General features: G+C 37.7%; 1 protein-coding gene across 1 annotated transcript in view; it reads left to right on the top strand.

Moving 5' to 3' along the window:
* Positions 1–25,561, top strand: part of dph1 (diphthamide biosynthesis 1) — a 111,435-nt gene that overhangs the window by 58,965 nt on the left and 26,909 nt on the right. The window contains exons 5-9 of the mRNA XM_051862635.1: positions 6,284–6,438; positions 9,322–9,443; positions 12,688–12,756; positions 14,231–14,387; positions 18,386–18,486. Of these exons, the coding sequence (XP_051718595.1) occupies positions 6,284–6,438; positions 9,322–9,443; positions 12,688–12,756; positions 14,231–14,387; positions 18,386–18,486 (604 nt within the window). The remainder of the gene's footprint in view (positions 1–6,283; positions 6,439–9,321; positions 9,444–12,687; positions 12,757–14,230; positions 14,388–18,385; positions 18,487–25,561) is intronic.

The following is a 25,561-nucleotide window of genomic DNA, read 5'->3' as shown; positions in this document are numbered from 1 at the left end:
CTAAGAGCAAAGGTTGGAGACCGTTGGCCGTGGTAAGGAGAAGTGGAGATGTATAGATTTTACTCTTGAAGTGCTTTGCAAAGCTGCTCTCAATAGCTCAGTGTGGTAGCCGTTCCAAGTCGTGATGTGTAAGGGATAGCAGATGTTTTGAATGGTCCTGCCTGCACGTGTACTCAGCAGATCAATAGTGAACATGCATTAAGGGTGTCCTTTGAAAGGCCTGGATGTGCCAGCCTAGAGGAGGCCGCTCCTTCATCCCCCGCTGCCCGCCCGTCAGCAGCACAACATACAGTAGAGGAAATGCTAAATCAATAGGGCCAATATATCTCCAGCAGAACAATCAGACCTCTCCCAAATACCAGAGCCGGCCAAGGGAATATTAATCCTACATCTGAGGGCCGAAGCCTCCTGGAAATATATGTATAGACACAGTACATTATTACACTATTATTCTTGCTATGCTGTGTTCAGGCCCATTGTTGGCGTGTTGCTATTTTGAGGCAACTGAAAATGACTGCGCCACTGACCAACAAAAACCTGGTCTAAAGTCAATGCCGCAGTATTTTTTTTCAGCAGCACACAAACATGCCAAATATTAAAAATAAAAGGATTGAAAGGAAAAGATTATTATTGTGTACATAAAGATAAATATGTCTACTAGAGTTGTCAAAAGTACCGACTTCGGTACCACGTTGGTACTGAAATTTTAAAAATGTGATGCTTTGGGCGCTGTTAAGCTGATTCGTAAACACCTCTTATTGGCCATTGTGTTCATGCGCTCATCAGATATGTCTGTGATTGGCTTCAATGATCAACGGTTCAAAAACATTGTAAATAGTCATCAATGACGCTCTTCACCAAGCGCTTACACAGGTACACATGGGAGCGTTTGAAAGCAGGCATCTATCGTGGACCAGTCCACTGATACACACCTGCTTTCAAACGCTCCCACTTTCAAAACACTTTTAAATTCAAACACTTCCGTGTGCTTTCAAACACTCCTGTGCGTTGATCATTGTAGCCAATCACAGACATATCCGATGAGCGCGTCAACACAATGGCTGTGTTTACAAATCCGCTCAAAGCGTCACATTTTTACATTTTCAGTACCGATTGGTACCGAAGTCGGTACTTTTGACAACTCTAATGCCTACATGTCATAATGGATAGTCATTGCCTGTATCAAAATTACCTATTCGCAGTAATGACGAATGAAATTGGCTAATTATTTGACCAATCGTGGCAATACACACATGTATTTAAACTGACTTGTCAGGTTGAGGGTGTCTATATTCCGCCATGGTGCAAGCGCATCTGCATTTTAAAAGGAATGGGAGATGACTTTTTTTTTTGGCTGGGTAGTGTATATACACATATATTTATACAGTTTTTATTAAATATATATTGAAAGCAATAGCTGTACATTTTATAAACACACAAAGCTGCAGACCTCTGGCATTTTGCACATTATTGAGCGTATTTCTCCATGCCACTTGACACATGCTCCTGTATCTGTGCATTCTTTCATGTTTTCCAACTTTATGAAGCTCCTCAATCATATCTGCGTATATTTCAGCCCTTTAAAAAAATAGAGAAGGGAAGGAGGTGAGGGGATGGAGACGGTGACTGAATTCATGACTATTGACAAAAGCTGTAATTGCAGTGAGTAAGTGCTCTCAGTCTGCCGTGCTAATTGGATAAGAGAAATGGATCGATTCCACTTAACTTCAACCCCCCCCGGCCCCTCCACGTCTTTTTCTTTCGTTTTCTAGCACCTGCGGAAAGAGGTTATTGCCACTTGTGTGTTTCATGTGTGTATGAAAATAGCCCTGCATATATGTGCATTTTGACAGTGCCCCACTTAAATGCGAAACTTTGCAAAAATGAAACTTTATTGCCACAGTCAGTAAAATCTTTCTCCCACCTCTCTGTTTCTTTCTCTCTCTCTCTCCTCAGCCATGTACATCACTTCTTCTAGTTTCTAACCATGAATGTTGTTCATGATGTTTATTCAGTAGCTCTGTTCTAAAACCTTTTTAGCTGACTCACTGCTTATTGTCTATATAAGCAGCTGCCTTCTAAGGGATCATCCTAACTGCCATGGAAACTCATAATTGTCAGATTTGGACGCTCTGCATAGGTAACAACTTTACAACCAGCAAGCAAGAAGCTTGACACACAATACAGTAGATTTTGATGTTAGCATGTTGCTAAGCTAACAGCACAGTACTCTAAAGCCTCGTTCAGACTGTCAGTCTAAATCATACCAACGCAGATATTCTGGAAAACGAAAGAACAACACAGGACACACAAATCGGATCTGAACAGTTGTGATACAATATAGTATCTCATTAATTAAGATTAGATTCTAATCGGATACACAAATAATCGGAATTAGACTGACAGTGTGAATGTGGCCTAAAAGCATAACACAAAGCACACTAACATTTTTAACAATCCTTTTCAGTACTGAATGAAATACAAGTTTGTAATCAACATTTCTCTCACCTTGTCCATCTTTTCCTTAGCTTTTCGCTGTGCATTCTGGGATTTCCTTCCCCATCAACACACATGTGATGCTGTCTTTAAATAATTAATAAGAGACAGTATAATTATGTTTCTAACACGTTCCATGTCGGGTGTTAGAACAACACTCAGCATGATTTTGAATGTTCACCAGTTGTCCTTTTTAAAATGTATACAGGTATGACACTTAAAGAGATGGTTCACCCAAAAAAATTAAAATTCTGTCATCGTTTCTCTGTCATGTCCAGGGCTTGACATTAACTTTTTTGCTCACCAGCCACTGCATTTTCACTGGCCACAATTTTGCTGTTGGGAAATTACATCTTATATGATTAAAGTTGACTTTGGCATGCTTAAATTACTTGATTTTGAGTCATTTTACTTGATTTAGAAGATTTGAAACCCTTTCAAATGCAGAGTGACCACCCAAATCAAGACTACATTGTATATCAGCTGGTATGTACAGGTGGGCAAGAGGTGGGCAAGGGGTGGGCAATATGAGCATAGGCTAATATGAGAAATTTTTATAAGTTATTTTTGTTAGGCTATATAAAAGCAAATTAGCAACAAAGAAGCAAATTAGCAAATTACAAAAACATACAGTAGGTTTATTTAACATGTATACATTTATTTAACATCTTTTGTTGTTTGATTAACATTAATGACAGACATGTATTTAATTGGGCTGCTGAATGCATGGACGTAATATACTGACACATATCCAGTTATTACCCACCTGTTTACGCCCACTTAAGCCATAACCGACTGTATTCACGCGAGATACTCCACACGGACATTTTGACATCTGTGTGTGCGTGTATTTGACTATTCAGGCGCAAGGAGATCTGATCGCGCGTGCGACAGAGAGAGCGAGAGCGCACGTACGCGAGAGAGCGCTTCTGTTGTGTGTCATTCAGCGCAATTCCGCCTATCCCGCCTTCACTAACAGCAAGTTAATCAATAAAGAATTGTAATTGAATTGTAATTTTGTGATACGACGATCTTGGCATTTCATTTGGCTGTAGGCTGAAATTATATTCAACCCGCCAAAGTGGCTAGTGGGAGTGGCTGTCTTACCCGCCACAGCTGATATCAATCCGCATTTGGCAGGTTGGCGGGTGTTAATGTCAAGCCCTGGTCATGTCATACTGTCTTTCTACTGCAAAACACAAAAGAAGATCCTTTTGAAGAATGTTGGTAACCCAACTATTTTGGTTACCATTGATTTACATTGTATGGACAAAAAAAAAAAAAAACAGCACTGAGACAGAATATCCATTTTTGGGTGAACTATCCCTTTAAAATATGCCGTGCTTTCCGGAGTATGTACTCTTTCATAGACATCTCATCAACGAGTGCTTACTGAGAACCCTCTGTTGATCTTCTTGCTTTGAGCATTGTAATTTTACTTCCTCTCTTCCCACTTGCTTTACTGTCTTGTCATCTGTTCTTGCATAGTTAAATGGGCTCCATGTTTAAAACACTCCCTAAAGGTGGCATTTGCCTAATAGCAGTGAAATGGCCATTAGAGCAGTGGCTTTAAAGAGAATGCTACAAGAAGAGCAGCAATTATGACCATCAGCAGTAAATGATAATGTAGATGGAAGAAGACTGAAGCCCGCCTCCCTCTTTCAGCTCTGCTGTCTTTTAAATGGGGTGTGAAATGAATGGCATTAATAGCAATTGTGAGATTTTTCTCTTTTCTTTAGTTACTGTCATCCGTAGATCTGAGGTAGGCTGAGTAACACAAACTTTTGAGTTTTCAACATAATTTTGTAAGTGCAGTTTCTTTATGACAAATTGTTTGCAATGAATGACAGTTCCTACATGGCGGATAGTAATCATTCTACACATATCCATACTTACACAGTAGAACGAAGATTGAGAATTGCTTTATTGATGAAATGAACTAATTTAATAATTGATCATCATTACAAAGGAACTGAATCAACTCTGAACTGACATCAACAGCCAAAATGCATCATTTTCCTGTTATCACTGTAAAGCTGCTTTGAAACAATCTGTATTGTATAGAGCGCTATATAAATAAAGGTGACTTAAATGGACTTGTTCATCAAATGCAGCACATACTCTGACGGTATGTGATTTCAGATGCGTCTTAATGGGATAGTTCATTTTAAAATGCTGAAATTCTGTCATTATTTACTGAACCTCATTTCATTCCAAGCCTGAATTCTTTCTTACTCTTTCGTACTCAGAATTTTTTGAAAAATGTCTTTGTTTTTTTTTCTTTCAATTGAAAGTCATTGAGACCCAATATTGTTTTTGCTTTTATTATGTAGACAAAAACAGTTCTTCTCTTGTGTTCTTCTGTTATGATGATGATTTTAAGGCATTCTTGTGCCAGTTTTATCAGCCAGGTGAAAATCGTCGGTTGGTGCATTCAAGAAATATCGGAAAGATCGTATTTTACAAGTTTGATGCACGTGAATGCCACACCACATTGCTGTACATGAGTGGGGACACGCAAGATTTCCATGTTGGGCACATCAGTAAAAAAACTCAATAAACGAAATGGACAGTGTTTATATTGACCACAAATTTGTTCAGAAGAATGTAATGATTTTTTTTCTTTTTTCTTTTTTTGAAAGTACATAGTTCAGTTTACATCTTCAAAAAAAGAATGAAAACATAAAAAAGCCAAAACTCACCTGATGCACATTCTTTGTTAATTATTTTGTAGAAGTAGAGTTAAAAATCTTACTGTTTTTTTTTTTTTTTTTTTTTTTTGTAGACACGGTACAGTGCCATCTTGCTCAGAGCAAAGTTATTTTAACACATCTGTCATTGTAATTATAGCTTCCCAACTTGATTTAAAGAATTTCAACCAAAAATGAAAATTCTATCATCACTTACTCACCCTCATGTTGTTCCAAATCCATAAGACTTCTGTTCATCTTCAGAACACAAATGAAGACATTTGTAATGAAATCTGAATTTCTGTCCCTCCATAGACAGCTACGCAAGTACCACTTTGACACTTCAAAAAGTTCAAAAAGAGATCGTAAAATTAATCCATATGGATTGAGTGGTTTAGTCAAAATTTTCTGAAGAGAATCGATCGCTTTATACGCTGAACAGATTTACTTTAGGCTTTTATTCACATATAAACATTGATCAGCGAACATAAGCAGAAGCTCAACCGAACCTGTTTTTTTTTGTGAGAACAAACCTCATTGGTTCTTGCGGAAGCTCAAACGTGCTAAGTAACCTCATTGGTTCTCGCACGTCATGCAAACATGCTTGAGCTTCTGTTTACCACAAATGATGTGTGAGTTGATGAATGTTTATATGTGAATAAAATCCTAAATTAAATCTGTTTAGCATATAAAGCGATCGTGTCTCTTCGGAAAATTTGGACTAAACCACTCAATTCATATGGATTAGTTTTACCATCTCTTTATGATCTTTTTGAAGCATCAAAGTGGTAGTTGCGTAGCTGTCAATGAAATGGAGGGACAAAAATCGCTCAGATTTCAATAAAAATGTCTTTATTTGTGTTTCAAAGATGGACGAGTCTTACGGGTTTGGAACGACATGAGGGTGAGTAATTAATGACAGAATTTTCAGTTTTGGGTGAACTAACCGTTTAAGGGATCATTCGTGTCTGTAGCACAAACAATGTTAAACGGCAAATTTCGATTTTTACAGAAAAAAATAGACAGTCTACCTACGAATGGAATAATAATTCAAATGTGTGTTGTGTGAAGTATGCTAATGTTGTTTGTGTCTTCAGTCCCCATAGACTCGACTGAGGGCATCAAGATGCTGTACGTGTTTGTGGACATCCAGATTGACACTGCCCACTTCCTGGACACGCTCAGGTTTAACTTCCCTCCTGGCCATTCGCTCGCCCTCGTCAGCACCATCCAGTTTGTGGCTGCTTTGCAGGTGACCTTTGAACCCCCGATTCTTACTCAATGATAACCATTCCCTGCGGTTAAAGATGTTCTCTGATTCGTTTACTGTCTCTTTCTCTCTATCACTTACCTTCCTGCTTCAAGGTCTCTGACAGTATATACGGCTGCCCATGTGTGTGTGTTTGCTCCTATAACAGTGTGTGTTTGTGTATGTGGGTGTGAAATGCAGTTAAAGTTATTTTGAACTGCACAAGAGGAGGAATTATCAGAAGTCATGTTGCACTCAGCACTCCACCTTACATAAGTGTGAGATTTTCTTCCCTTCCTCTTTTTTTTCCTGTTTCGCTCTCTCCTCCTCGCTGTCGGTTTCACCCTCCTGCCTAAAAATGACCCATGTTATTTCTGGAAATAGCACGGCCTGTGTATCGTGTGTGTAGGCCCGTTCCTGTGCTCTGGGTGGGTGCTGGGGGTCAGAGGGGTGCGAATGCAAGTGTTTTTGTTAATCTCTCTGCTCATCAAAAACAAAATCTTAACCGTTAAGTCTCCACCCCCGTTGCATTACTGCAGCTTTTTTGCTTTAATTTATTTGGCACAATTGCTTTGCTTCCTTTTTGTTGGAAAGAAAAACCTGTAGGTGTTGGGAGATGTGCTGGATGACTCTTCCTCTGATTGTATCTGTCTCTCCTACCTCTTTTCCAAAGAAAAGGTGTCATTGCACGTTCCGGAGCCGGTGCTCAGCTAGAACTGCAAACTTCTGTCAGAAACAGACCATGTTCCCACTGACTATATTACAGCATAACCTGGCCACAAACAAACACTGTGGCATCAGGAGCTTTTCATGTTTATGTATATAACGAATAAGGGTGTGTTCACACTTGTCATGTTTGGTTCGATTAAAACAAACCCTGGTGCGATTGCTCTGTTAGTGCGGTTCATTTGAACATGTGTGAACGCTGCCATCCGAACCCTGGTGCGCACCAAACAAGCGGACCGAGACTGCTGAAAAGATGGGTCTCGGTCCGCTTCCAAATGAACTCTGGTGCGGTTTGAATGATATATGAACGCAACACAGACCAAAGACATGTAAACAAACCAAAAACAGGAAGATGAGACCCTAAAAAGGACAGAATCCTCGCGTACATCGGTTTTTCTCATCATGGTCGCGAGTTTGCCCATGACAGGCATCAGACGCGCGCCTCCACGCAGCAGATCGTTTGTGTGTGTGACGGAGGGATTCCCGCCACTGTTTTGACTCCTTTACACATTTTATAACTCTTCACAAGTTCCCAGCTGGCCAAAATACCATCAAATGCAGGCTACGCACACACAACAAGAGCATTTACCTCAGCACACAGCATTGTTTTGGATGTTCGGTAAGTTCCGCCTCAAAACAGGCAATATGTCATAAAATTCGACCAATCAGGTTGTGAACGTATCCCTATGCCTTTAGGTTTGGTATCTTTTGGTTCGGTGATAAAATTGCCAATCTGAACGCAAGTCGAACTACAAGTGTGAACGCATCCTAAAATTACAATATACAATATTGTTCAAATGTACTTTTTTTTTTTTTTTTTTGTATTATACTTTCATTTATACACATTAAATTGCTCAAAAGTGGCAGTACAGACATTTTTTTGTTAGAAAAGATTTTTATTTCAAATGAATGTTGCTTTTATTCTTTTGAACTTTCTATTCATTAAAATAATCCTGAAAAAATACATGATGATTTAAAGAAAAAAAAAATCATAGTAATAAAAAATGTCTGAAGGATCATGTGACACTGAAGTCTGAAGTAATGATGCTGAAAATTCAACTTTGCCATCATAGGAATAAATTAAACTGCGTTTCCTCCGAAATTACCCGGAACAATTTGTCCAAGGAACTTTTTCCCCCCCAGACCTATTGCTAGCTGCGTTTCCATAGCGGTCTAAAGTACTGTGAAGATAGTCCGGTGACGTAGGACTGCGCACGACTTTCTAGTTCCCGCTGGATTTCGTCCTCCGCAAATAAGCTTAATAAAGCCTGAACCTCATCGTCAGTCCATCAGTCATATTTTTTTAAACTCCATTGTTGATTTGAATAGCAAGCAACTCTTACTGCAACAGACTTTAAAAAAAACAATGGTTGAAATAAAATGCTGCATGGAGTCAACCAATCAAAATGCTGCGTAAACTCAACCAATCAGCATGTTCACCTGGTTCCTGCAAGTCCCACTCCCGAAAGTTCCGGAGCTTTGAAAAAGTACTACCTAGCAAGCAGGTACTTTCAGAGGGGGAATTTTTTACCCGGAACTTCATTTAGACCCTGGTTCCTGCGGTCGAAACACACCGAGTACCACCCCAAAGTCCCTAGTTCCTGGGTAAAGTTCTTGCGGTGGAAAACGCGTCTTTATATTTTAAAAATGTAATAAAATAGTAAGCATTTTCACAATATTGCTGTTTGTCTGTATTTTCGATCAAAGAAATGCAGCTTTTGTGAGCATAAGACACTTTCAAAAACATTTAAACAAGACCCCAAATATTTGAATGGTAGTGCATTTAATATATTACGGCAGCTTTGATATTCAGTAATATGCAGTATATTCAGCATGAAAAAAGAAGTTAATACAGAGGCTTCCAAAATTTGTCCAGTTTGTTCTCCAGCAAAATATTGTTCCAAAAGAACCCAAAGATAAGACTGCCTTTTTCGTTAACTTCATTTGGTGCAAATATTATCCTGCCTTCGGGCGTCTGACATTAGTGATTCCTGGTTCAATACCCGCTGGTATAAGGGATGGATGCGGAGCCTTTTTTCCATCCCAGAACTGCCTTTTCAGGAAAGATAAAAACATGTGGAGAGATTTCAGATTGGACACACCTTGTTGGTTGAAAATTTGCTTCCTTGGTCTCAGCATCCCTTTTCTTTCTCTTCTCAGGCAGCCAGTGCAGAGCTGAAGCCAGATTACGAAGTGTTGGTGCCTCAGTGTCGGCCGCTTTCTCCTGGGGAGATCCTTGGGTGCACCTCACCTCGTCTGGGGAAGCATGTCAATGCCGTCATGTAAGGAAAAAAACTCTAGCCCATGTTGAGTATGTGTAGTAGCACTATGTTTGAATGAGAGTGTGTGTGTGTGGTCCTGGTATACCCTACAATATATTATATTATATGATACAATATATTATATGATATTATTACCAGAAATGTTTAACCTTGTGGGGACATTTTTTTTTTTTTTTTGGTCCCCATGAGGAAAACGGCTTATAAATCACACTAAATGATGTTTTTTGATAAGCTTTCTGTGAGGGTTGTGTTTAGGGGTAGGGTTAAGGGATAGAATATACAATTTGCACATCATTATGTCTATGGAAAGTCTCCATAAAATATGGAATGTCTACTTATATATTTTTATTATGTTTTAAACCATGTGATGAAATTAAAAAGGTGCTCAAGGTTGTGCTTTATTTTTGATAAATTGTAGTTAAAGTTGAAAGAGTGTGAACACTGAGTCTAACACGCTCTATTCACAGCATGGCCTTTTATATAAATGAAATTTTCTTACTTTCTATTCACAAATTCACTAATTCATGTTATTGTTACAAAAAAAAAAAAAAAAGAAAAAAAAAAATTATAGGCTTTCATCAAAATAACCTTCACTTCCTTTGAAACAACTTTCCAGATGATGTGACTAAGGCCTCATGGACAGGAAAAATAATACTAACCAATAATATGATTTTCTACAATCCAGTTAAATCTTTATGGATAGCATCAAGACCCTCCTTACATTTTTACCTACTGAATATTGTTTCTCTATGAAATGTCACATTGCGTAAGTTAAATGCGTTGTGAATGCAGTTTCATGCTGTCATTAATGAGGAGCATGTCAAGTGTTGTTGTAACACAGAGATGAGACATTAAGCAGCAGGTGTGTGTGTGTGTGTGTGTGTGTGCGTGTGCGTGTGTGTGTGTGTGTGATCTATTATTCTCTGTATCACACAGCGGCCGTGAGCAGCAAGCTCTGCTTTTGTGAGATAGAGGGAAACCTCCTGTCTGTGTGTGTCTACACACTGAAAAGGTGTGTGTGTGTTTGTGTTTTCTGCCTCTTAATCCAGCATGCAGAGTCTTTGATGAATGTTAGTGTGTGTTTCAAGAGAGCGGAAGGAGGAGAATTGATGTGTGTTTTCTTTAATTTTCACCCATCACCTCTTCATCAGGGCATCTGTCAACATTAGACACACAAAAGTGGCCCTGTCACTGACCCCCAAAATGACATGGTTATTATGCAAATAGCCTTTCATAGATCATTTACTTTTTGCCCTCACCCTCTGCAAATTAAAAACTTTCTCTGACAACCACAGTGTAGTAATGTGATGTTATATTGCAAAGCCAAATCACCACCATATAATTAACAGCTTATTAAGCTTATACAGAGCCTGACTTTCGCATAAGAAGTAATATGTTGGCCGAGAATCTGAATAAAGTCCTACAGAGAAGATGATTGCAGCATTGTGCTGAAAAATTACACAGGTCTTTGACCGGTTGGCACCTTCATGAAGTCTCTGTTAAGTTGGGCGGATTATAAAACTCTCTGTATTTAATAAAATTTGACGAATGCTACAGGTCTTCACACAGACCTCTGGTTTCCACTTGGGATTTCTTTTGAAACAAGAGGCAACTCCGTCTCATTGCTGAAGGCATAATGAACTGAACTGTGGGTTGAATGGGTCGGTGCTGTGAAAAGCAGTTTTTAGACCTGCAAATTGGGCCATTTCTAATCTTGTATTCTCAGTAGTGCCATCTCTATGAAATGCATCAATTTGTGGCCGTTTAAGTTATACCATTAAAAGCTGAGCCGGGGAACCTCTTAGAATTTAATGTCTCTGCCATAAATGCAATATTTGTAATAGAGGCCCTTGAAGGAGACAGTGCGGTAATCCGGGAAAGCTGGTGTGTTTAATTACAGCAACATATAAAGGAATGCGAAAAATATGTGGAGGGGGAGTTTTTTTGGTGAATGACTGTGTCCGACAGCTAAAAATGCTGCCTTTGCAGGTAGTGCAGTATAAGGACGTAGGAAGGCATCAGTTTTTGGCATCATTTCACTGTGATATCACATATTTCTCACGGTGTAGACGGTGTTATTTTAATTAGTTCTTTTAACAACTGTCATTTTATTTGAAGGCTATTGTACTGTATATGGGGCAATTTTAAAAATTTAGTTATTCAGTATTGGCCGATGCTGCGTGTGCTGCTAATGCAGGAGCCGGCCAATAATGAGCCGGCGTTCTGACGTAGAACACGGAAGCTCTCTACAGTGTTCACTGCGTAGCAGACTGACAGGGAAGAGGAAAAATTGTTGAAGTCGTTATTTTTATGTTTTTGCACACAAAAAAAGTATTTTCGACGCGTCATAATATTAAGGTTGAACCACTGTAGTCACGTTGACTATTTTAACGATGTCTTTACTACTTCTCTGGATCTTGAATGTGGTCATTTCGTTGCTTTCTATGGGAGATTAAAAAAAACCTCTCTGATTTCATCAAAAATATCTTAATTTGTGTTCCAAAGATGAACGAAGGTCTTACGGGTTTGGAACGACATGAGGGTGAGTAATTAATAACAAATTTCATTTTTGAGTGAACTAACCCTTTAATCCAGCAGGTACAACAAGACAGCATGGCAGCAAAACAGTTTTTTTATGTTTGAGGGACAAGGAGAATGAACGCTAAAGAGTTTTTCTGTCACTGTGTGTGTGCGAGAGTGAAGTATGGCAGGTTTAGCCTTTGCTCCAGTGGGCCCAGGGGGATCCCACCCACAGTATGTTCCATAGCGTTTCATAAACGTGTCTTAATTAGCCTTTCTAATTGTGGCTGCGTTCCCCAGGGCATCCATCAGGTTTGCCAGCTTAATCTATACTCCCATTACCTGTGGCAGGTCTTCTCCTGACTGCCCGGCCAAGGATAATTAGTGTGTTGAGTTCTGTTTGCGTGCTGTCCGCGTCATGACCTAATCATATCACGCAGGTTTATTTGTGGAGTATCTGGATTGTAGCCCATCAGCCTCCGTGTCTGTGACTCGCTATCCGGCTGGTTAATGTTGCCGTGACTTGGAAGTGAGTAGGTCTTGCCCAGATTGCTTGATGAATGTTAGAAGGGTGCTGCTCTGGTTAGTGAGTCCTCTAGGCCGGGACCCATTGACCTTTTATATTTTCTTACACAAATCCCAGAAGGAGAATAGAGTTAGAAGTGTTTTATTCTTTCTGCCCACTCAGAATTTCTCTCTGATAGAGTTGTGTTTCTGTCTATAGCTATCTTGGGGATGGAAGGTTTCATTTGGAATCCATCATGATTGCCAACCCAGAGATACCTGCCTACAGGTAAACAAATGTGCAATTGTAGACTTTTCTATTTATTTATTTATTTATTTATTTATAGCAAGCATCATTATTACTATAACTCATAGTCTTTAATCTTTGATCTACAAGTCCAGCAAAGTAGAAATATCCAAATTTAATTGACCAAATTTAGCCATTTTAATAATATACTCCCTGGTTGCAGAGGGTTGCTCCTTCCTCTTGGCCATTTTCAATTATTTATTTATTATTATAATAATTTATAATAATGATTATTTATTTTCTCTGTATAATTTTTTAATACTTTTAATTTGAGAGGCACTACGATATTATTATATTATATTATATTATATTATATTATATTATATGCAAAAAGTAGGGATGCACCGATACCATTTTTTAAGGACCAAAATTTCGCAGTGTCCAATAACCTTCAAAGGGCATAATTACCAATATATACAATTGTTATATAAAAAGAAATAATTTACAAAAAAATTACTAACAATACAACAAATACTATAGAGATACCAATTAAATAAACTTGTTTTTCAGATACAGTATGTTTATCTACCATGTATACATTTATTTAACATCTTTTGTTGTTTTATTAACATTAATAGGCTACTGTCCCTTTGAGACCGAATCCATGGATGTAATATCTGACACATATCCTGTTTTCAGCCACCTGTTTACGTCCACTTAAGCCATAACCGACTGTATTTACGTGAGATACTCCACACAATGGACATTTTGACAACTATGTGTGCATTTGACCATTCAGGCGCAAGGATAACTGATCGCGCGCTGTCTGAGAGAACTGGGATCACTAATCGATTCACTAATCGATAACGAATTGTGATTAAAAGCATGCAGTTCGCAAGGTGTGGGTTGTCGTCTTTAATTTTGAAGTATTTCCACACCCCTGAGGCAGACATTGTTTCTTCTCCTGCCGCCGGTGTCTCTGTGCACAGAAAATTTGTCATGTGAGGTATCGGTCTACCAAAGACCGATTTTATTTTTATCGGTCGGGGGTATTTTTACAAGTACGAGTACAAGTACATAAGCTTGGTATCGGACCCGATACCGATACTGGTACTGGTATCGGTGCATCCCTAGCAAAAAGGATAGTTTCAGCCTTCAGTTCTGACTGACATATATAATATAATATAATATAATATAATATAATATAATATAATATAATATAATATAATAGTATATAATAGTATATAATATAATAGTATATAATAAGATATAATAGTATATAATAGTATATGATATAATAGTATAATAATTATTACAATAATATAATTGTTATTGATGTTGAATCAAATTGTTTTATAATACATTTATATTTGAATTAATACTTTTTATTGTTGAAGGATAATGAAAAATTTAGCTGAACTTCAGCTTTTTATATTTAGCTTTAGTTACAGTTTCTTCTTTCTTTTTTTTTGTATTTTATTGTTTGAAAATCATGTGTTGTCCTCTATATCTGCAGGTATGACCCATACAGTAAAGTGTTTTCTCGAGAGTATTATGACCATGAGGCCATGAAGGCCACCAGACTGCAGGCTATAGAGAGAGCTCGCTCGGCCCAGAGATGGGGCCTCATCCTAGGTACCCTTGGCCGTCAGGGCAACCCCAAAATTTTGGAGGTAAGACCCATCTGCTACCCTTTGTCATACAATATGTTTTCTGTTAGTGTAAAGATGTCTGTCTTCCTTGCTCAGTTCAGTCTTGCACCTGCGCTGAAAGAAACGCCCTGCGGCATTTGGCCGAGAGTAGAGTTCACCTGGGGCATTAATCGATTGTTTTGGGAGGGGCAGGTCGTCTCCCTCTCTTCTTCCTCTTCTTCTTCTCCTTCAAATCCTCCTCTCTTTGTTCTCTGCCTCTTTTCATCTGTTCAATTGTATGTATTTGGATTTGGCTTCGTTTTGGCAGCTTTCTCTCCCTTTCTCGTCTCATCCTTTTTCAATTGGTATGCATAGAGAAGACGAGTGAGATGAATTCAGCACCTAGACAAACAGATAGTAGTGGATGGTGATTCTGACAAATGTTTTTTTCCGTTCCGTATATATATATATATATATATATATATATATATACTGTATATATATTAGGACTGTCGATTTAACCTGTTAATTAGATTAATTACGGTGAAAAATAACGTGTTAAAATTATTAACGCATCTAACGCACTTACCCCGCCCCAGACCTACGTAGGTCATCTGACATTTCATACAGTTCCTTGATGATGAAAATGATGCAGGACAACAACTCACTGCACGATGAAGCCTATAGAATGCAGTCAGAAAGTCCCTAAATTTCAAGATATATGGGCAAAGAATGCCCGTTTGAGTTTTTGAGATTTACATCATATAAACTATATCACAAAAGCAATGAGTGCAATATCGCACGAGTGCCGTTTTTCTGTCCAGAATAGCACGAGTGCAACTGTGATACTGATTTTATACAACAGTTCAATAAATCAGAAGTTAATATTGTTATTTTATAAAACGGTTAGTTCCTGTCCTTGATTCTGATTGGTCAATAGCTGTGTTTTATTCATGATAAAACACGGCTATGACCGCTTCACCCAACGGTGCTTTGTATCACTACACAACACCCTTAGCAACCACTCTTAGCAACGTAAACTGTATGTTTTCAATTGACATTGTTAGTTGAAGCTTACTGTATTATGTAGAAGAGTATTGTGAGAAAGATAGAGTGAGCGAGTTTATTACCTGCATTCAGATTTAGAATTTTCCTTCAGGCCGGTCTTATGTTCATATTAAAAAATCAGTTTAAATGTCTGATGTATTATCTTGTCCTTTTAACAGTTAAGGGGTTTTCCCATGACTGACAGCGCTAGTCAAAGCATTTGTCAGTTGTGTCTTGTTCCGTGCTCACAACAATTCAGTCTTTTCAATATAAAAGTCTTCGCTACTGACGACTCACTCATAAAGACAATCTTTGCCGCCATCTAATGGCGTAATAATGTAACTTCTGTTGCTGTTCACGGTCAGGGACTATTTTTTCCGGCAGAAGGAAGGCTTTTAGTAAGAGTTTACTTCATGAAAGTTGCATTGTTACAGCTGTGACTTGTTCACGATACAGCACAGCCTCTCGTACCTTATTGCTTACTTAGACACAATATTGTCTGTTTTGCTCAATTTTGCCAACGAAAATATAAAGACAAAGCTGAAATGTTCATCTCCGAGCAACACAGAGCTGCATTTCATTTCTGAATCCGCATTTTGAACGAATCGGGTGAACCGGCTTGTTGGACTTAAAGTGGCGCTACACAGACCACTCGGTGTATGACATCAAAGTAACGCAAGAGCGATTCGAAAACATGCAGATTTGGAGTATTAAATCAAATGCATTTATTTACGAAATGTCTCTGGGTCTATGTAACACATCCCTGCATGTTTTTTATCATATAAAACATACTGGCTTAACAGTGAAGAGCAAATGTGACCTAAGCCAGCTTATTTCATAAAATTTGTTTGGAAAAGAGTAGCAGAGTCTACTTCCCCTTCTCCAACCCCCACTTCCTCTCCCTTCCTTTTTTTATATATGGTTGTGCTTTGAAGCTGCCCGTTCACCTGAATGCCTCCTCACTGATGTCTGGAGGTTTTTGCTGGTAATATTTGTGGTCCACTGGGTTTCACACTTCAAAGTGTGTGGGGAGAGTCTGGTAATGCATCACTTTATCCTGAAATGAGCTAGAATTGTGTTATTATTCACGTTCCTGCTGCCTATCACTGGGGAATGAATAATTAGCATTGATGGATAATGAACAAATGAAAGGTGCATTACAATGTGTTTATATACACACTCACACTTGTTTCATATTGTAGTAGGGACCGCCTATGTCTTCTATTGTTCTTAAATTAAAAGTGAAGTGTGTCATTTCTGTGCCACTAGCATCACTGGTAGTAGGGAAAAGTTTAACAACAGAACTCTTTGTACTTGTCAGTAATTTACACAGTTTAGCAACAAGTTTTCCTATAAAGTCAAAGATTTCCTATCAAGGTAAAATGATGGCACAGGTGATCTGTGAAAGTGTAAATTATTAACACAGAATAAATGTGATTCTATTCTTTTTTTTTTCTCACTAAAATATAAACAAAAACTTGCAAAGAAAGGGTTTCAAAAACTTAAATATATGAAAAATATTATTTTACGTTCTAATTTACCTTAGTTTGTATCAGATAAAAATGAATATATTATATAAGGATTCACAATAAATTGGGACCATATCAGTTATTTGGATATAGCTAGTTCTTTTTATTATTATTATCAGATGATACATATACAGAGTCCTCATATTTCATGCTGTATATTATCAGTTATCAGCCATAACAAAAAAAAAAATGATTGGATTATTATTTTGGTGAGAATTTTGATTGGCTTCCTATATATACCAAATTATCCCATTCATGCCTTTTTCTTATGAGCAAACGATCTTGTCCCAGACTTTAGTTCAGCTGTGACATTATCATAGTGATGCCAAAGTAGAAATTGAACCGACATGGGAAAATGTCTTAGCGTGACAAACTGCAAGACAGTGAATCATCTCAATATCATTTTTAGCAGAGAGTCAGATAAGACAGATCTTTTAAACAGGACAGCAGTGCTCTGTACAGGCTTAGGCTAAAATTGAGCTGGATCATGATCAGATGATATGGGCAATGGGAAATGTTCAGTGATAAATCACCTCAAAGTGTCCTACTGTCTTTGAAATGTCATAAATGTTTATTTTGTAATGACTAGGAGAGCCAGAAACCTCTCATAATACACTAAATATCGAGATGTTATGACTGATAACTAATTAAAATTAAATTACTATTTTGCTTAAATAAATTTAATAGAAAACAAACAAAAAAACAGTTTTAAACTCTACAAGTGAATTTAGGCATCACAACATTATAATTCAGTACAGTATTAGAAATGAATACTTATTTTGAGATTACATTTAAGTGTTAATTATTGGATTAACTTTAAGTTGGTGTTAGATGATAGCAAAGATAATCTAAATGAAAAAATAGAAGTCAGCATGAACAATTAAATGTACAATCCAATGGTATCTGATATTTAAAAAAAAAAAAAAAAAAAAAATTGCTGGTTAATTACCAATATGGTACCAATATATTGTGCATCCCTAATTCCGAATCATCTTAAAGGTGTTCAGTGGAGTTCAGGTCTTTGTGCAGACCAAATAGATAAGTATAAATCAATCAAAGGCAACAACAAGGCCCCACATTTTTAATGGAAAAAATAAAAAAATAAAGCTAACTGGCCATTTATGTTAGCAACACAGAGCTGATGGTGGTTACTAAAGCTTTGAAGAACATAAAGGATTTACACAAGCTGTTTGCACACGTTCAGCATCAGCGGTCCTGTGAAGATTTCTCATTAGGCGATAGGAAGCGGTTTTCTTGTTCTTCAGTAAATTTGGGAATTCTTTGTGGTAATGATTTTCTGTTCTCTTTCCTCCTTCAATGTTTGTTGTGGGCTGTTCTCGCTGACCTTGAGCTCTGTGCATGAAATTGTGTTTATGTAAATATGCGTAACAATCAGTATTCAACTCCTCTTTCTTTCTTTCTTTCTTTCTTTCTTTCTTTCTTTCTTTCTCTCTCTCTCTCTAGCACTTAGAGTCTCAGTTGGAGTCTTTAGGCCGTTCGTTCACGTGTGTGCTCCTGTCTGAGATCTTCCCCAGCAAGCTGGAGCTCCTGGCAGACGTGGACGCGTGAGTCTCTCCCCCATCTACATGCACAATCACGCTCTCCATTTCACACAATTAAAAATCAGCTCCTGTGCATTATATGAAGAAGCTCCTCCATAAGGTGCACATTAATCGTAGTTTCAGCATACCCTGAGGACAAGGCAAGGGCCAGTAGAAATATCACTGACAAATATGTCAGACGGGGTCACAGGTTTTGTTAGTGAGGAGCTCCTCTGTGGCATGTGTCTTATTGCTGTGGTGGGCTTTGAGGTTATTGAAGTTCTGTGGAACAAAGGAGTTTTGTACCTTTTGTTTCAGTATATGTACAAGATGCTGTAAGTCATTTTTGTTGATGTTTCACAGGTCAGTGCAATAGAGGTTTCCCATGGTTTCCATGGTCATGGAAAACTTGGAAATATCAAAGAATTTTAAAATGGTCATTTCCAGGCTTGGAAAGTAATGAAAGTACTGTCTTAATTAAAATCTAAATAAAATTAAAAAAATGTATAAAACATTAATATTAACATTCTGACATAGAACCTGGAAGCACTGCACTGTGTTTACAGCGTCACATAGTGTAAAAGACTGATAGGGGAGAGAAGAAATTGTTGAATGAAGTCGTTATTTTTGTTTTGTTTTTGTGCACACAAAGTATTCTCGTCTCTTCATAACATTAAGTTTGAACCGCTGTTGTCATGTGGACTATTTTATAGTATACTATTTTACTAATAGTATACTAAAGTATACATTTTTATGTATAAAGGAGCATTTATTCTGTGTGAAAAATAGTAGGCATGACTCCATAAATGTTTCCAAAACAGAATTATTAGCTTTTATTTGTACTGAAGCTGAATTGACCTGTAGGGAATCAGAACCACTTAAATGCCATTTTTTAGACCTTTTTTTTTTTTTTTAGATGTAAAATTATAATTGTTTGAACTCTGTTTGAACATGGAGCGTGCCCATACTGACTCTTTTTTCGAGGAAGTGCTGCATTATACACACTCCCCCACTGCCTGCCCTCTGCCTCTGGGTACTAGTGAGGGGCACGACGGCCCCCCTAAAATGAAGGAGTGGGTGAACGAAGGGACAGAAAGGTCTGAGAGAGAATGAGGAGGTGGTGGAGGCTGTTAAAAAGGGAACGAGAGCGAAACAACTCAGAGAGGGAGAGAGAGAGAGAAGATCAACCGCCCCCATCAGTCGTGCCGCTCTCACGCCACGTGAGTGACACCACAGATGTAATCGAAGCATAACCATGACCAGAGGAAAGTTACACCTCTATCTCTCCTCCTCTCATTTCCTCCGTTAATGTCAGTCGCTTGTGCTGTGACTGCTGCGGATTGGTGTCATCTTGGCAGAAACATGAGGATCCGAGCAGAGGAAGACATTTCAGAGCGTAACGTGAGTGTTGATTAATGCTGCACTGATGATGTATATGACGTCCTGAAGAAGATAAGATAAGGAACGAAGCTCCAGTCTGCCAGCAGTCGTCACTGTAATGAGAAGGTTAATCGAAATGTCCAGCGTTGAATTACCAGACCAGACAGAAGTGGACATATGATGCTTGGTAGGGCTGCACAATTAACTGACAAATTAATTAATCACACACATGTCCATTGTGCACAATGACAAGAAGTAAAAATCTACAGTAACAACAGTCTGTCCTAATGAGCACGGTTTTTGCTTCTGTTTGTGGTGGCACACGAAAATAAAAGTGCTGTTTGTGGAGTTGTTTAATCAGATCTTGAGAGATTTAATGTCTTCTTTTATCTTCAGCTGATTTCTTCTAAGGCTGTGGCTTAAGTCAGTTGTAGTTCTTTTGTTTCTCTTTTCTTCAATGATTCTGCTTGTTAACAGCAGGTGTTCATCACTAATGCTCAACTATCACTTAATCACTAATTATCTCATTAACTTTAACTCTGCTTCAGTGTTACTTTAACACTATATAGAGAGGGACCAAATGTTCTCTGAGCAGAGTTGATTTAACTCTGGGGATTTTGCTGTGTAGACAGTCAAAAAGCTATGAAACGAAGCAGTAGTCATCATCAATAAATTGTAATTGTGTTAGATTCACTACATTCCGTCTGTTTGCTTACAACCCAATATACACCGAAAGTGAACGATGCAACAAAACTAGAATGCACCCATTATAATCAACAAAAGGTTGACTGTCTAGACAGCTTTGTTGATTATAATGACATGGGAAACAAAGTAAGACCTAAATAAGCATTTTAATGTAAATTCCATTCATCAATTAGAATATCAAGGGAAATAATCGACAGCTATGATTTTTGTCAAATTGTGCAGCAGTAATACCTAATTTAGCACAGTCGGATGTTTGCTAGCGTGGATGAGGCTGTTTGTGGTGCTGTTGGGCCTGGAAATGTGGAGGCTAAACCAGCAGACCATAGCACTTGAAAATACAGTTCAACTTTAATACTCTGAGGTATTTGTGGATGTTTTGGCTGGTGTGAAGTGCTAGGAGCTAGGGTCATTCCTGTTATGCAGTGCCTTTTGGACTACGAATGTAACTTTTGAAAAATTAATATGCCTGTATTGTAATATGTGAAAGTATATTAAGGATAGACAAGATATTCAGAAATACAGTGTGCTCTTGACAAGATGATATTTATTAATTAACTTGATTATTTACACATTTCGGTAATTACATTTATAATTACACTGTTGACCCATCCCTTACACCTTATCCCACCCTTAAACCTACCCATACCACCAAACCTGTCCCTAACCTTACCCGTATCCCACCTCAATAGCAGCAAAAGTGTTTTGTAATACAAAATGAACGCAATAAGTACAAGTGGGACCTTAAATTTTGATAGAGAACAAATTTATACTTGTGATAGTGATAAAAGACAATATTGTTTCATTTTAAAAAAATAGATATTTGAAATGTTTGACATGTTAATTTGTTAAATGAGTTACAAATAGGGGTGTAACGGTACATGCAGTTAGACGACGAATACAGTCAGTCACAGGAGATCCACACTCCAATCCAAAAGGGGGCATGCACACACAGTAATGCTTTTTAGCCTAACCACTTTCAACCAGCATTAACCACCAATAATCACAATAAGCTCTGTGTTTTGTTACTTTCGATTAGAAACAAAGTGCCATCTTTCAAATTCTGTCCATTTTATCACAAAATTCAAACAATAAATGCCGTTTTGACGCTTTTTGATGTGGCGTGACAGATCGCTGTATATGCACCTCAGTTCAAGCGTGGAGCGCGAGTGAACGCGATCATACCTTCCTCTTCACTACTACAGAATGAACATGAAGGTATGTTGAAAGATGCAGTACAACTTACTGAAACATATCATATCTTGTGTAATCACTCAATGAGTGTTTCAACCATGGAAAGATGTCAGTAAAACGGTTTGTAAACAATGTCACGTAGTATTACATTTAACGTTACCTCAGAAAAGCCGTTCAGTGTCAACAGCTTGTTAGTTCCCTAGAGAAATTAACTGTTTTGCTAAATATATGCACTATATTAGCCTATATATTAATTATATTTTGCTTAACCTGTTAGTTAATGTAAGGCCTAAATAAATCTGTCATGAAAACAAGTTATGACAGCCACTGTGTAAATGATTATATTTCAGCAATGAATTGGAGAAACAGAAGTTAATGCAAAAGCTGCCTTATATGTAATTTACATGTTTACAGTACATACATTTTTTATTATTATTTGAGTGTTGATGAAACATACCAAACTGTCATTTTTATGTACCGTTATACCCCTAGTTACAAAACATACACTACCATTCAAAAGTTTGGGGTCAGTAAGTTTTTTAAAATGTTTTTCAGAGAAGTCTCTTAAACTCACCAAGGCTACATTTATTCAGGGCCGGCTCAAGGCATCTGTATTGGCCACCCAATCAGATTTTTTTTTTTTTTTTTTTTTTTTTTTATAAATACGATTTGTGCTTTGATTAAAAACAATCTGAAGTGGGCTGTGTGTTGAGAAGTTTGAAGAAGGGTTGTAGAATGCCCCAACCAAAAAAAAAAAAAAAAAAAGCCAGAAAATTGCAGCATTTTTCTTTTATTAGCTGAAAGGAACAGCTTGGCGTGGCTTCAGTCTATAGTGGATAGCAGAGGCTGACAATCACACGAGCAACAACGGGTAGAAATATTTGTGTGCTATCAAGAAGTTTAATGTATCTTCATGAATATGTATTTTCATATTTACTTGTAAATATGAATATACATTTCTATAGCTCTGACTGATTTTAAAGTGTCATTCGGCCGCCACTAAACTTGGTCATACCATTGCAATCACCTGAGCAGTTGAAATACGTTAGAAAACCCAGCTCATTTAAGAAAATGCATTTATTGCATAATAGGAGCAAGAACATAATGTAAGTGTATAAAATGCATATGCATACCTTCCTCTTTTTGGCTTGCTGTTAAATAAATGTACGAGGCAAACTGTCTCCTTAAATAACAACACTGGAATAAGTGGCTTCAGCATCATTACTCCAGTCTTCAGTGTCACATGATCCTGCAGAAATCATTCTGATACACTGATTTGATGCTCAAGAAACATCTCTTATTTTCAATGTTGAAAACTTATTCATTTTTTTAAATATTTTTAGGATTCTTTGATGAATATAAAGTTTATTTGAAATGAAAATATTTTGTAGCATTCTGAATGCCTTTACTGACATTTTTTTCATTACTTTACTGCAACCTTGTGTTAATATTTTTCAAAAACAACATTGAAAAATTACTGACCCCAAATTTTTGAATGGTATCGTAAATGATGGGGGCCATGAAAATGCCTGAAAGTGTAGCTCAATAGAATTGCCAGAAAGAAGTGTTGGGAGAATGACCTGTTGCTCTGAACTCTTCCACTCTACCCTTATAATTTAGATCAGCATCTTGCACCCATCATTTTGTTTGAGAGCAGACAACCTCTGGGCAGAGATACATCCAGGGAGGTCACTCCAGACAGGTCAATGATACCTGCATTAATTTTTTGATCTTACCATTGGTGCAAAACAGTGTATATACACTATCGATGAGCATGGATTTGAGCTAAACTCAGAAACTGTGAGCGAACCAGCCCACACTAAAGAATCTTGTTTCCACACACGCACAGACATGATGCCACATCAAAATTATACTATATTACATATCACATTATGTAACTGAAGCTATAAATGTTCAATCTAAACATTTGTAAACTTTGTTTGACATTTAGTTAGCGAGCTGACAAAGTAGCCTGATAGCTTAGCAAAATGCTAACAAGAAAAGCATTTTGATTAGCTAAATACAGTAATAATGTTGTAGTGTGACAGGTTCAGATTTTACAAACAGCTACTTTTTAGGGTCCAAGGGAGTAGTATTGTGCACAGTACACCAGAACTGATTAGCTTTTACACTATTTCCATGCTAATTGACGTTGTTGCTGTTAGCAGTTGAGGATTAGGGCAAAAACCTTTGATTACAATAGAAGAGATTTGATTTATCATACTTTATCATGCCTAGTTAGGACAAGATTTAGTAGTTAACACCGACTGATTGAAAGTTTAACCCTATACCTACTGAATCATAATTGATTTAGAATTTCTATGGTCGTTGGATTGATAGTTTACACTTTTTAGCAAGGGCCTTTTTATGTAAATTATAAAATTGGGTACTTTTTTTCTGTGAAATTGATTTTTATAAAGTAAAAGTGAGAATATGTTTATATTGTTAGTAATATTTTATGATGAACATTTTCTGGACTGAATCAGTTTAGGTTTATTTGATTATCCATACATTATTTTTAGAAAAATCATGTTAAAATGTATCAATATGATACAACAGACTTTTGAGGAATGTTTATTGCATCTCTCAATCATTATATTGCATTTCATTATATGTTTCCCCCCACAATAAAAACTACAGATCTTTGATCATAAAACTAAGTATTTAGAAAGTATTTGAATATCATATTGTATCTTACTGAGACATTTTATTGGGAGATTTAGAGTGACAACTGATATGTGTATTTTATGTGTGTAGTCTGCTATAGTGTTATAAAGATCTCATTGATTTGCATTACAAGCTTGTAATGGCTAATTATCAGCATCTGCACCAAATTGCATATTTTTTCTCAGTTTGGGCCCCTGAATAAAATTGTTTTTGTTTTTTGTGAGCTCCAGATTCTCACTATATTATACTATATGGACCATAGAAGCCTGATGTATCAAATATAATACTCAACAAAAACACATTTGTTGAGCAAAAAACTTTATCATTTCGTCTAAAAGTTCAATAAACTGTTCCATTTTAAATTATTATTTCATATATCAGGCTTTACAAGGTTAAAGGCTATTAGCTAACCTGTGTCTACTTGCTCGCAAAGCCAGATGGCTGTCTTTTGGAAAACTTCCGAAAAAGTTTCTTTGCAGCGCTCACCGGCATATATAGGGGCCCTTTATTGTAAGCCTAATGTAATTACACATCTCTGTCGGCTCTAAGTGATGTTTGGAGGCACCGGTGCCTATTTCCCTGTGGATCGGAAAGGTTAATTGTGCTATTGTATGCTGCAGGTCGAGTGGCTAATTAAAATCCATTATTTCCACTCTGAGCGAGGAGAGCCTATTGGGGCTGCTTCTCCCACCAGCATGAGGAAAACCCCCCTGCAGTCATCGCAGACCTCCCGTTCTTCTTCCTCCTTCAATTAGACTCTTTGATGTGAAGTCTCACCCCCCCACCTTCAGGCGATGGTTAGGGGGATCAGCAGGAGCGTGCCCTCATCAGGTCTGCCTTCACATGCTGATAGGGCCATTTCAGAGGAAGCAAAACAGGCATCATTACATGTCTTTGACCTCTCCTCTCATCCACGGAGCAGAAGTGGATTGCGAGAATGGGCTTGATGCGGCCAGACGGAGGAGTGTGTCTCTGCCCGTATGGCTCCCTGCAGCGAGGGCTGTCTCAGGCGAGGGGACAGATGCTGGCTCTGAAAAGCCTGCAAATTGAATTTGGTGGCGTGCTGAGGTTCCCGATGCAGCCTCAACCCTCCTGCATATTTGAAATCCGATTCTGATGCAGATACTAAGTTGATATTTGCATTTACCACCCATTC

This window comes from Ctenopharyngodon idella, chromosome 15, assembly GCF_019924925.1.
Source record: "Ctenopharyngodon idella isolate HZGC_01 chromosome 15, HZGC01, whole genome shotgun sequence".
Taxonomy (NCBI): domain Eukaryota; kingdom Metazoa; phylum Chordata; class Actinopteri; order Cypriniformes; family Xenocyprididae; genus Ctenopharyngodon; species Ctenopharyngodon idella.
Note: the sequence above shows the minus strand (reverse complement) of the source record. Positions and strands in the feature narration are given on the sequence as shown.